Genomic DNA, 13,796 nt, shown 5'->3' with positions numbered 1-13,796 from the left:
CTTTGCGCAGGGACAAGGTTTGAATTCACACCTTGAGTGAATGCTTGAAATCAATGTCTGCTTAATAATGGATGTTCAAGTCGAGACTGGAGAGACCAGTCAAGTCTTAGATAATCAATTCAACAAATCATCAAGACATTAAATGAGGACAAGTAAATAGTGATCAAAGTAAAGTTAATAAATGAGGAACAAGAAGAATGTTATAAATGTGATAGAGAATAAAATGCCAAAGTAAGAGTGAAAGATCTGTCATTGACTTGTATTGAATGCTCCTTTTTATAGGAGACAAAGTTACAGCGAATTAACCTTGATATTTACATAAGACCGGACAAAAGGCATAAGTCTGACATTCTGATTGTCCTAAACAACTTTAGACTAAGTCCTATGAAACATCACATCAAAATACAAGACAAAAGTAATAAATACATAACAAACAAAATAACTTCATTCCAAACAAGTGATGTTCCGGAGATGAAGCTTTGTGCCGAATCGATGAGCATTCCGGACAAAAGGATCAGTTTCGGAATGCACTCTTCTCTGAATTTCTTCACTCCCTTTAACCAGCTTCGGACAGCTTCCAGATCATATCCATCTTCGGAATCAGCATCCTTCGGAATATGTACTTATGATTGCTAGAGGTTCACTTTCAGGTTCCAACAAAATCTAAGCATGTAATGATCAAGTTTAAAGCTTGATACCTCAAATGAGTCAGAAATGGTGCTAATCTCCTGGATCTACAAGCTCCCTTTGAATCCTTGCTCCTTCTTCGAACTTCTTTCTCTTCCAAAACACCAAAACAACACTAAAATGCTCTCAAGTGGCTACCAAATCACAAGAACACATAAATATGGGTTAGGGTTTTCGTGGTGGCTGTCTAAGGGTGGTAGGGAGGCTGGACCAAAGGCATAATGTCCTTTATATAGCGATCAAACCCTAGTACGCCCCACGTACGACACTTCTCAGCCCAATCATAAGGGCCCAAAGGTCTAAGCCCAAACCAATTCCATACATTAAGCTAATAATAATATAATTAGTACCTTATTAATCTCGAATGTTATAGATGGTTTTGAGTAACTTATGTAAATTATTTTTATTATTATATTTAAGGGAAATTGAAAAAACTAACCATTATAAATGAGATTTCAAAGAAAATAATCATAGTTTTCATTATTTTGAAAAATAACCACTTTCTTCGGAATGTCTAATTTCGGAATACTGTTCATATTCTGAAGTTTTTTTTTTCAACTTTAAAGAACTTTTTTAATTTTATTTTGGGATTCCAAATGCTGCATTTCAAAATGGTTAATGTCATCAATTTTTTAATAAAATGGCTAATTTATTGTACTAATATCGTAAATAGTTCATATACGTTTCTTAAACTTTTTGTTAAATTTAAATAAACAACAAAATTTTTCTCGAAATTCCAGAATTTTTCTTTGGGTTTCAGACTTATTTTTGAAATTCTTAAGTTTTTTTTTCTTGAAATTTTAGTCCGGAATACCATTCCGGAATTAGTCAAAAAAAAATATTTTTTCTTGGTCCAGAATACCCATTCCGGATAAAATGTTTATTTTTACAATAAAAAATGCTTATTTTTTCAAATACACGTTAAAAATGGTTAGATTACTTAATTTCCTTATATTTAAACCCGATATAACATGCTAGACTTTCCCAACATACTATATGACATAATTAGCTAGACCTAGAATGTCACTTGGAGAATAATTAAAGAGTGCTTGGAATAGTAGAAATTACTTAACAAATAAGAAATATCCAAGTAACTATACATATAAATATTGGATTATTAAATTTGGCATACGCTATCAAGGAAAGTATATAATTAAGCAAAAATATGATATTTAATTAGTAGCATATAATGATAAGAATTAGAATAATGAATAGCTTTTCAATGTGGTGGAATTTAATTGGAAACTCCTCATCATCACTTTTGACCATTTCCTTTTTGTAACCTTTTCTCTTCACTCCCAAACTATAAGCAAGACATAAGTTCTACATGTTTATTTTTCCATTTAAAAACTATAATTCAAAAGAGATCCCGGTCCACAAGGCACAAACTATATATCTTAAATTTATCTTGTTAACAGAAATTTTATTAGTTAAAACTTGAAGTAAAATTCTGTTAACAATGAAATATATTGTATCTGGAGACAAAAAAAAATTTTAAGGTGTGCTTAATTATTAATAAAGCTTATAAAATATTATAAAGCAATAACACTCGATATCTCAATAATATGAAACAAGGAAGAAGAAACCGGAAAATAAGATTAAATTCAAGAGATATCAATGTACTTTTGATTTGTTTAGCAGCCTCCCATCCCATGTCTTTCTATTACAACATCGCTATCAGAATAAGAAAAAAATGAGAGAATATTGCCACAATAATTGGGTAAAATTTTCCAAATAAAATGCTTCAAAAAGATAAAAATTACTAGACTGTTTTATTAGAAAAAAATGAAAATATGATGGTATCATCAAGTACCATATGTAATTATATATCATGCAATATATATTATACTAGTTGTGAGGCTCATGTAACATATGGGTTAATTTAAAAAAAAGTTAAATATAAAGGTTAAAATATTTGAAAACTTTGAATTTACAAGAAAATAAGAAAAATAATGAATTATTATAATAAAAATATTTTTTGTCTTTTAAATTTAAACAAATAATTTAAATAGAGAAAAAAACTAATGAACTTTAATTTTAGGAATTTTAAAATTAAAAAGTAAGTTTATTAATGAAATTAATATCCATTTATTACTATATTTATTACAATTATTACATTAAAATATTATATAAAATTTAATAAAATAGAAAAACTCAAAAAAAATGACATATAGAAAAAAAATTAATTCAAAATAACCATGATATTCGAAAAATTGAATTGAAAATGTGACAATTAGCCAAAAGAAAACCTTCATTTACTTGAGAGATTCTAAGGAGTAGTTTTTGGGAGAAAGGAAAATTTGGTATACGAAAGTTGACCAAATCTTTTAGCTTTTCCCAAAATAATAAAAGCCAACTCTTCACATAAACAGTTACAAAACTCCACCTAAATCAACAAAACAAAAAGGCAAATTAAAATATACTATAATTGCTTACGTTAGGTTCAGTTCTTGTTTCAAGTTCCAATTCAATAAGTTCCGATACAAAACCAAATTTTATTTTCCAAATTTGAAACAATATTTTAGCCTTTTAGGTTTTATATATATTTCAAATCTAAACAAACCCAAATAACTATTTTCACAATCCTATCCAAATTTGTTTAACTATTTTGAATTTGTTGCCCGATTAATATAACATGTTAATAATCATCTACAAATGAAACCAATTCAATCCCATCTTCTACACCAATTACAAGTGACTACAAATCCAATCAATTCCTCTATGAACCAAAATATTACTACTAAAAGCCATCGATCTTTCACCTTCTTCTTCTCTATACTAACTACATACACTTGCAAAACTGAAGTAACCACCTCTCACCTCATCTTGGTGGGGCCCGGTCCGCTCATCATACATACACAAATAATGACACTTTTCACTTCTAGCACAATAACTTCTGAATCAACTTAAAACCATGTTTGAAGTTATTGGTAGCTCACTCACAATCTATTGAGCAAGTTTATCTTCTTGTATCCGTTGCAATAATTCCTCATAAGCTTTCAATGAAGTCAAAGTAAACCGTTCCATTGACTCAAAAACCCGTTGTAAACTCGTCTGCAAACTCCCGTTTTTACTCGTTTCACTTTGATAAACCAGATGCCCTAACGAGAGCCCGTTATTATCATTATCACCACCCGATGCATCCACAATCATTTTATCCAAAACTTGTAATCTTTTATGAATCTTTTGATCCTCTTTCTCAAAACTCTTAGCATTTCTTTCCATACTTTTATCCCGTTCCCTCATCTCAACCTTATCCCGTTCCCATAACTGAAGAACGGACCCCGCAAACTCCCGCATCGAGTCCACCACTTCCTTGTCGGAGATTCGGTTCATGGCTTGAGCCCATTGGTTACATATTATGAAGATAGCCGGTGCACCGAGTCGACCGGGTGAGTACGGGACGGGCCCGTCTACGGTTTCTTCAGGCTCGTACATTAGACATTTTAGAAGCCATTCGTTTAGTGATCTCACGAAACCCTTTTGAGCACCGAACCAACATGAGAAGCGTATGGCCCAATTGAGAAGGTCGTGTTCGAGTTGCAGTATGGCTTCGAGATTCGCGTCGGTTACGTGTTTTTGAGATGTGATCGCGTCGATACGCTTGGCGGCCGTGATTGCTTGACATTGAGTATGGTGGCATTCGTGTATAGATCTCCACATTCTTGTTAACCTAAAAATAATATACACACAGAAGACAGATGAGACTGTTTCTAGCTGATGTGGGACCCCAACACTTACCAGACTAGGCTAGACTAGTCTAGTACCATGTGGGGTCATTGATTTTTTTTTTCTGACAAAATTAGAAAAAGAAGAAAGTACCCTTCGATGAAGTCGTTTAATTGTGGCCATAATTCTTCATCTCTCAAATTGTTTATTTTGTCCGAGATCTTATCAACAACTTGAATTGCGATTCGAATTTTCGTCGAAAGACTTCTAACAAAAATTCTTGTTGCATCAATTTTGTGAGGCTCGGCGCCTTTTTCATCTAATCTTGCAAGTCTTCGCTTCTTTTCTTCATGGAGTAACCGCATTTTCTCCTCAATCTATACCATATGAAGCACAAAAATTTCCCATTATTGTCAAATATCACAATCAAATGGAAAATTTTGAACTACACCATAAAAACTTGCCAAAAAAAGAAACATTTCACATTTTACCATATGAAAGTAGTAAATAGGTATGATAGCGGAATGATGTATACATGATAATACATAAAGCATTAGGTTTGGGCTAAATAAGACTCAAAAAACTTATTCTAAAAGTTTCCAACAATGGGACATGAGAATATGAATAGCACATTATAAAGGTGATTAATTGGAATTTAAATGCTTAGATTCCCACAAGCATATAACTTATATGAAATAAAAACAAATCGGATTCTGAATACTGGATTCCCATGAATCATATGATTTATTTGAAAGTTTCCGACATATAAAAAGAAGAATATAAATTCCAGGTTATAAAGGTAATTAAACTATAAATGAAATGATAGTTACACAACACAAAAGGGCTATATGCAAGAAAAATAACATCCTTTTATTTTGTTTGTGTATTATAGCACCCTAGTTTTATTTTAGTTTATTACAAGTTACAACATTGTACTTTCAATCCTTTTCTTATTAAAGTATTGTACTTTGAAAAATCTATCCAATTATAGCAATGAAAAATGCTTTGTATAATTGTATTTCAATAACATTGCTATTCCTTTGCATTTAACTCAAAATCTTTCCACTATTTGACATTTGATTGTTGAAATACATACCTTAACTTCATCAAACAATTTCTTCTCCCATAAATACAGTTTATGTAGAGTTGATGAAAGATTCTTGGATTTTGTCAATAAATCAACATCTGTATCTAAAGTAGCAGGATCTGCTTGCGTTAGGGCTAATGAAGGGGTGAACACATTCAACATCTTGGATGGAACTACATAATTAAACAGTGGATTATTAGGTTTCTCAAACCTTCATAGACAAAAAGTATAGTTCTTGTGAATTATTGCTTTATTAAAGAAGAGGGGATGAATAATTGATGAAAATATGAAGTTAATCATTGCATATGAGAGAGAAAAAATGGAACCTTGATAGGCGACATGTTTGCGATTATGTGGAACTTTTCCGACCTCAAGGATCTTGGATAATTCGTTGCCGGAGTCAGATGCACGATCGAATTGTGTTTGGAGTTCTTTCACGATTTCGGAATCATTCTGGAACACTAATGGCTTTTTTTGATTATCAACTTCTTTATCCACCACATGAACCTCATACTCCACCGGATCATCTTGTTTCGCCACCACTTTTGGTACACTCCGGTAATGGAGATCAGCAGCAGCTCTTTCTTCACTCTTTTCTTCAACCACCGCAGCCTTCTTTCCATCCCCGCTACCTGAATCACCACCGTCTTTATGACCATCACCACCACCACCGCCGCCGCCGCCGCCATCAACGAACTTTTGATTTCCGTGTACTTCTTTAACGACTTCCTGCTGGTATAAGTCTTCATCTTCTAAATCAGGAATCCCTTCTTCATCCCTCACTTCTTTAGAATCTCGACTCGGTGTATACGGAGGATAAAAGCCCTCAAAAGTTTCAAACGGGTTCAAAAAGTCCCAGGAGGTGCTCGGCGGTGGAGGAGGAGGAGGCGGAGGTTTCGAATTTGAAGACGACGCTTCCGCCTGTAAAACTGGCGGAGGCGGTGAAATACCGGCGTACGGTTGTTGTTGTTGGGAAGAAGAACCGAAAAATTCGCCGTAATTAGAGTAATCATTGTTGTAAGCGTATGTACTAGGGTTTTGATTATTGTAACTGTTGCTAGAATATGAAGAGGTGGAAGCTTCACCGTAACGTATAGGCTCCGAACTCATTGGTCTCTGCTGATATAGAACAGACGGCGTCGGTTGTTTTTTCATGTAATTCATTGTGTAACCACCTGACGAGTAACCGGCGGGAGGAAATCCTGCCGGAGGATAACCGGCGGGAGGATAACCAGCCGTAGAATAAGAATACGCAGTTGGAAGATAAGAACCCTCTAGGGATTCGTGTTGATCGATGTAACTCAAATTGCCGTACCGCGGTTGATGCAGAGGCGGTGAGCCACCGTTCTCGGAGTGTAAATGAAGTGATTCGTCTTCGTCGCCGGAATCTTCATCCGAATCGGTATGGAAATGAAGATGAGACGAACCGGAATTCGAATGCGAATGACGCTGCGCAACCACCGGAGCTGAGGTAACAGGCGGAGCCGGAAGTCCAGAAGAATCCCCCTTCCTTTGATCAGGAAGGTTGAGCACCGGAGACGAAAGGCCATCGCCACCGCCTGCGGCGGTGTACTGCAGATCAAAAAAATGGTGGAGCGAATCACCTACGGATTTTAGGGAATGAAAGTAAGCTAAATGGGCTTCAGCGAGAGCATAACGTTGGTGAATTGCTTCATCAAGAAACTGACATCTTTTCCGACACAAGGCCACCGCCGGCGAATCATCAGGCTTGGAACCCACACAACCCATAAAATAATTGGACTCTTGACCAAATGGAATTAAAAAATCATTACAGAAGTGAAACAAAATCAAGGACTTTAGCTATTGGAATCAAATGGTAAATCAAGAACAACCTAGCGGAATGAATTTAGGGATTTGAAGAGTGATATAAGGAATCTTTGACAGCCGGAGTATATCGTCGGTTTGTAGAGAGAGAGAGAGAGAGAGAGAGAGAGAGAGAGAGAGATTGCAGAAGGGGTTTGGCATCGTGAGTGTGTGTGTATAGAGAAACAGGGGGCTATACCTTTTTAAGGAAAGTTACAGTTATTGCCCTTCTACTATTCTAAATGTCCATTAAGTCCCTTAACTCTTTCTTGACTAGCATTTGTTATGGTAAAGTGTTGTGGTATACGATTTATTTTATTTAAAGTTTCTTAATTTAAACAAACTCTACTGTACCATTCATTGCAAACTAGCGTTTTGAATGTAGAATTTTTCAGCGTGGGCACACTCCTAGAATTTTGTACTTATTTATCTCTATACTAATAAAACAGTAGTCTTTTTGCCAAAGTATTATAATATTAGAACTTCTAATTAATATAATTAATATGATGCCACTTGTCATTCTATTAATTCTCTATTTTAAATTCATTAAACCTTCTAATTAATATGATGTTATTTATCAATCTATTTATTCTTTATTTTAAATTTTAAATTTTATATTATTTTTTTCATTAGTTCACAAATAAAAAGAGTCTAATATGTATGATAAATTAATTTCATATATTTATTTGAATCAATAACTATAATTTTACATAACTAATAAAAAAATCTCTTAATTAATAATGTATTTAAAATTTTATTTAAAATAATTGATTCATAATTTTGAATTTTTTACTATAAATATTTAATTAATTTTGTAATCGTGGTTTTCACGGGTTATAAACTAGTATTTTATATTTGTATACTTAGTTTTGCTTGTTGGAGGTCTTATACGAAACGGTTTCTTTATGGCAAGAGCTAAAGACCATCATATCTCCTTCACTTTATTTATATAGGATCTAATTAATGTAATTGTTATTGTTGTGATTTACGTATAACTAATGGAAGAAACATTTTATTAAAAAGGAATTTGTCAATTCTATCGTTTATAAGATTATGACAACTACCAAACTTGATAATGGTAACCTTATCAAAGCAATCATAATATCATGCTTATGTTTCATAGTTGAAAACAATGAAAATAAAGAGAAAAAAGGAAAAGTGGAACATGATTAAACAGTAAAAATAACTTTTTTAGATTTTCAATTTTAAGTCACGTAATGACAAATATATATGAAAATTTCCTTTCCAAACATCATATACACGTGTTATATCTCTTTTCGTAATCACATAATTATGTTCAGCGGGGTCTTATAGGGAGCCCGAGGTAACCCGTGTTACCCCTCGAAAAATTTGACTTATTAAAAACTTTTTTAGAGTAGTATAATTTTTCCAACATGCAACCTATAAAATTATATGTGATGCCCTGTCACCATATTCGGGTCCGCCACTAATTATGTTATGTATAAGTCATAATAAATAAATTCAGATAATCTTTGAACCCATGATAAAATAGTGGTAATTTAACTAGGTTTATCCTCAAAAAGTGAATAATAATCATTAGTAGTTGCTCATCTTAGTTTGATGTTAAGGTAATCATTTGTATAATTCACTCATATCATCCGAAAATACACAATATACTCTCTCTTTTATATTGTTTAAATTGAAAAATATTAATTTTAAGAACCATCAATTAGATATACTTATAATTAGTTATAAGGGTTAATGTCTTAAAATAACAACCAACTACACAGAATTTGCTCTTTAAATCACTTATTTTTATTTTTATTTTGAAAAAAAAGTCTTCTTTAGCGAGGATGTTTGGGTCAGCTTACGCTCACCACGACTAATCTCACGTGTGAACATAAAGTTATGCATGATGCTCTGGAGTTACCATAAATGAACCATCATTGCCATATGAGCAAAGGACAACAACTAGAATAGAATCGAATAGATGTGATACCATCCACATCCCCCATATTGTTTCACCGGTAGGCCACTATTCATATGGTTTGTATTTAATATGTCATTAAACATTTTCTGCATTGGCTAGTATAAATCAGGTAATTATGTTATATCAGATTTCACGATGGACGCAATCATAATGTCATGCAAATCTAGATGGACAAAGATGTCATATTGAATGTCTCAGTGATCACATGTAGGATTATTAATCAATTTAGCCATATGAAATCTATAACAGTAGTGTCTTGTGTCATGAATATATATATATATATATATATATATATATATATATATATATATATATATATATATATATATATATATATTTGGTGACATATTTGATACAATTAAAAGATAAATGACCTAAAAAGCAAAATGTGTGTTTTTTTAAAACCGTTAAATCTATTATATTTTTAAACTTTTCATAACTTCATATTTGGCTCGGACAAGACTTGATTTATCAACCTTAAAAAAAAGGCAAGAACTGATACGAATAGACTAGAAATCATTTGATATTAACTTACCCTTAATATATATATATATATATATATATATATATATATATATATATATATATATATATATATATATATGTTCAAGTTCATTTGAGACCATTCTAATTTTGTGAAACCGTGAGACCAAATCTAAAAATAATTTTAAAATGCAAAATAAATGGAAAAATCCAAAAATTCTTTTTTTAAATATTATTTTCGGAACTTGAATTAACTAAAAAATATAAAAAAATCTTGTTTTTTTTTTTTAAATACATGAAATATTCTAATGGAATATTACACCGCCATATTCTAAAAAATAATTTTAAAATGCAAAATAAATGGAAAATCTAAAAAAAAATTTAAATATTATTTTCGGAACTTGAGTTAACTAAAAAAAATAAAAAAAAAATCTCGTTTTTTTTTAAATACGTGAAATATTCTAATACAATATTACACTGTACATATTCTAAAAAAATAATTTTAAAATGCAAAATAAATAGAAAAATCCAAAAATTCTTTTTTTAAATATTATTTTCGGAACTTAAATTAACTAAAAAAAATTAAAAAAAAAATAAAAAAAAAATGTGTCTCAAATTTTCATAAAATTAGACCGTCTCATATCAACCTAACTCTATATAGGTTCAAGGTTCTGATCTTTGGCATATTTGTATAAAGAATTTCGATAGTTTTTTAGTATTGATTCTATTTATTAGTATAATATATGTAAAGGATAATATATCAATTCAAAAATCAAAAGAGATATCCTTTGATAGCTAAAGTAATGATTTGTATCAGTCAGTACAATAAAGTGTAGGGATGAAAGTGATAAAACAATTAAGTATAGTGGTGTAAATGAGAAATTTGTTGGACGCTCGAGTTGTTGGTGCTTGCGTCCGTGCGTCTGCGTTGTTGACATGGAACCCAACTTTGACGTTCAGTCACAACTCATAACCCACTTCAATTCTACCACTACTACTACTTGATCAATTTGGAGTCATACGGGTAGAATTGTCATTTCAACTCAAGTTAGCTTTAAATACTTGTACTTTGACTGCCTTTGAAATTATAACTTCTTTTGATTTAACACTCATGTTTCTTTTTAAGACTTCAACTTTCACTTCATTCAAAATCATAACTTCTTTAGATTGGACTACCAACAGAGTATATTTTATGGTCCCTGTTTTATTACTTGCTTCTAACTTGTTAATGGATAGCCACAAAATATCAACAAATATGGAAATATAGTAAAATAATCGATATTTACTGATTTATCATAAAATCTATTTTTTTAAAAATGATCGATGTTAGTTTTATAAAATATCTCTTTGACACTGATACTTTTCTATGATTTTTATTATTTTTTTTTTGTAACAAATAAAATTTAATTCAAATTTTAAAAATACAAAAATATATTATAATAACATTCTAATGTTTATTTTGTTTAACAAATTAATTCATAATTACTTACAGTCCTGAATATCTTGGTTTTTTTTTTTATATTTATTATTTTTTATCTATATAAAAATTTTAAATATACCGATTATAGTTTCTACTAGTTATAACCTAGTAATCATGTATTTTATAAGGCTAATGGATAGAATGTCTTTGCCTATTAAAATTTGGTGTCATAAGCATATTACCTTTGTCAATTTTTGTCTATGAATAAAATGTGGTGTCATTATTGTCTACTATTTTTTTTTTCAAATTAAGAAAATAATAACATTTAATAAAAATCATAAATATTAATTAAAATAAAGATAAAACTACAAAATTAGTCCCTGTGGTATTCAAAAAACTTTAGATATAGTCCAAAAAGTTCCAACTTGCATGAATGGTCCAAAATCAAGGTTTTCTTTTGGTTTTGGTCCTAAAATTAAGAAACTTTTGTAGTTTTGGTTCATGGAGCACTTGAATTGATTGTTTTGCCCTTTAAATTTATTTTTTGTTTTTTTTATATATTTTCTATTTTGTAAATATTAAAAAAAAAGTCCCACCCTATAATTCCACCCTTCATCCTCTCTCTCTCTCTCTCTCTCTCTCTCTCTTTAATCTTCTTCTTCCTCGCCCTCTCTCATACACACACATATATATAGAGTATTGTGTGTATCACAAGAACCCACCCTCCATTACACCTAAATCCAAATAAATAAAGACACACCCAAAGTTTATCATTTTGATTTTGAGAACATCGATTGTTTCCAAATAGTTTGAAAGTCAATTATTTCTAGTTCATTTTAGAAAATAGATAAATCGATTGGAAGCCATAACTGATTTGACTAGATGAGAGACAAAGACGAGGGAGGTTATCTCCGGTGGTAGATGAAGGTGTTCACAGTGGACTTCTCCGACGACGCTGGATATCTGGATGATGAAGAATTGATGTGTTCCAGATTAATAGTACATAAAGATAGAGGGTTATAGATATGTATACACCAAATAAGGGAGACAGGGTCTTGATTGGGTTTGATTTCTCAACTCTTCCAAATCGAGAGGTACAATGACTGCCGACTACATGTCCTCCCTCACATTTCCTCCTATTCAACATCGACCTGTATCCTCTTCCTCCTGTATTCGTTGGAAAGTCTCATCGGAGACGAATACCCGCACTTAACTCTCTATTTTGGGAAAAATTAAGGAAAGTAAAGAAAAAAGATGTAGATACAGTCGACTACCATCTTCAATTGTAATAACAGGGAAGGAGGAGAACTAATCTAGGGCTTAGGAGAAACACGTGAGAGAGAGAAAGAGAGAGATTCAAAATGGGGTGTTTGTGTTTGATCATTGAAGAATATGAGTTGGTTCTTGAAGGTTGGCAAAAGAAATTGAAGAACCATGTTTTTGGGGGTCTCATTGTGTGTGTAATCTATAGAAAAAACTCAAGTTTTTTTTATTTTCCTTTGTGATTTGCAGGTGAAGAAGAAGAAGAAGTGTAATCTGTAGCAAAAAATTGAAGTTTTTTTTTCATTTTGATTTGCAGTAGCAGCAGCAGCAGCAGCAGCAGCAGAAGAAGAAGAAGAAGAAGAAGAAGAAGAAGAAGAGAGAGAGAGAGATAGAGAGAGAGAGAGAGAAGGGGGTATTGTGGGTGGAGTTGTGGAGAGGAGTAGGGTGATATATTTTTTTATTTATAATTTTTTAAACACTAAACTAAATAAAAAAATAGAAAAAAAAATAAAAAGGGTCAAATAGACATTTCAACACTCTCAGGACCAAAACCAAAGGAATACTTTGATTTTGGACCATCCATGCAAGTTGTAAACTTTTTGAACCCTATCCAAAGTTTTTTGAATATCACATGACCAATTTTGCAGTTTTGTCTAAAATAAATCTAAAGTTTTCAATCTTTTATTTATCTTAAAAACGTTATTACAAGCTTCTTTTTATTAAATCTTACGATAAAAATTATTTTAAAACTTTATATAAAAGGTTGTCATGGCATTTAAAAATAAATATATAATTCACCTTTTGCTTTATATAATCATAATGCATTGCTAATATTGCAAAATTTTTCTTTATGTCTTTAAATATTTAACTATCTACCCTAATAAATGAAAATGTTATTGCCACTTGTCATTCTCTCATTTATTTGGCCACATGTCATTTTGTCATAATTTTGAAATATATTTATTTTCCACTTGTCAATTACTTTATTATTCATTTCCACTATATCATTAATTTAGTTTCCATAAATTAAACCTACTATAATAACTATTAATTTCAATTTTCAAATTTCAAATTTGAAATTTCAATTTCAATTTCAAATAAATTTACATTTTAAACATTTGTATTTAATATTTTATTATAATAAATCGTTTAGTACACGGGTCTAACAATTAAACACATAATTTTAATTAATTTATTTTTTGCATTTTTTTCATAATTTTCACTTATTTCATATTTCAAATTCAAATAAAATTTTCATTTAATCGTTCCTGTTTAATATTATGTTTTAGTTAACCCGTATAATATACGGGTTTCACAACTAGTCTCCTATAATAAATGAAGGTTTTTTGCTACATGTCTTCTTCTTCTTCATTTGGACACATGGCATTTTCTAGAATTTTTAAATTTTCTAT

General features: G+C 31.1%; 1 protein-coding gene across 1 annotated transcript; it reads right to left on the bottom strand.

Annotated features, from left to right (window-relative positions):
• Positions 1 to 3,281: 3,281 nt before the first annotated feature.
• Positions 3,282 to 7,426, bottom strand: LOC145065732 (DNA-directed RNA polymerase subunit beta, putative (DUF630 and DUF632)). Its single transcript, XM_079012791.1, has 4 exons — positions 5,770 to 7,426; positions 5,453 to 5,616; positions 4,510 to 4,733; positions 3,282 to 4,360 (listed from the first exon to the last, which is right to left on the bottom strand). Exons 1-4 carry the CDS (start codon positions 7,190 to 7,192, stop codon positions 3,634 to 3,636), a joined length of 2,538 nt encoding a protein of 845 aa, XP_078868917.1. The 5' UTR covers positions 7,193 to 7,426; the 3' UTR covers positions 3,282 to 3,633.
• Between the last annotated feature and the right edge of the window lie 6,370 nt (positions 7,427 to 13,796).

Source organism: Lactuca serriola, chromosome 8, assembly GCF_051521515.1.
Source record: "Lactuca serriola cultivar US96UC23 chromosome 8, Lser_US96UC23_V15, whole genome shotgun sequence".
Lineage (NCBI taxonomy): Eukaryota > Viridiplantae > Streptophyta > Magnoliopsida > Asterales > Asteraceae > Lactuca > Lactuca serriola.
The sequence above is the reverse complement of the archived record's forward strand: the minus strand, read 5'-3'. Positions and strand labels throughout refer to the sequence as shown.

What these genes read in the sequence shown, in the direction of transcription:
- LOC145065732 (XM_079012791.1), bottom strand. Translation starts at nt 7,192, where the DNA reads ATGGGTTGTGTGGGTTCCAAGCCTGATGATTCGCCGGCGGTGGCCTTG. An exon ending in AATTGTTTGATGAAGTTAAG is followed by an intron (nt 4,734 to 5,452) that starts GTATGTATTTCA and finishes CATATGGTATAG; the next exon opens with ATTGAGGAGAAAATGCGGTT. An exon ending in TTAAACGACTTCATCGAAGG is followed by an intron (nt 4,361 to 4,509) that starts GTACTTTCTTCT and finishes TATTATTTTTAG; the next exon opens with GTTAACAAGAATGTGGAGAT.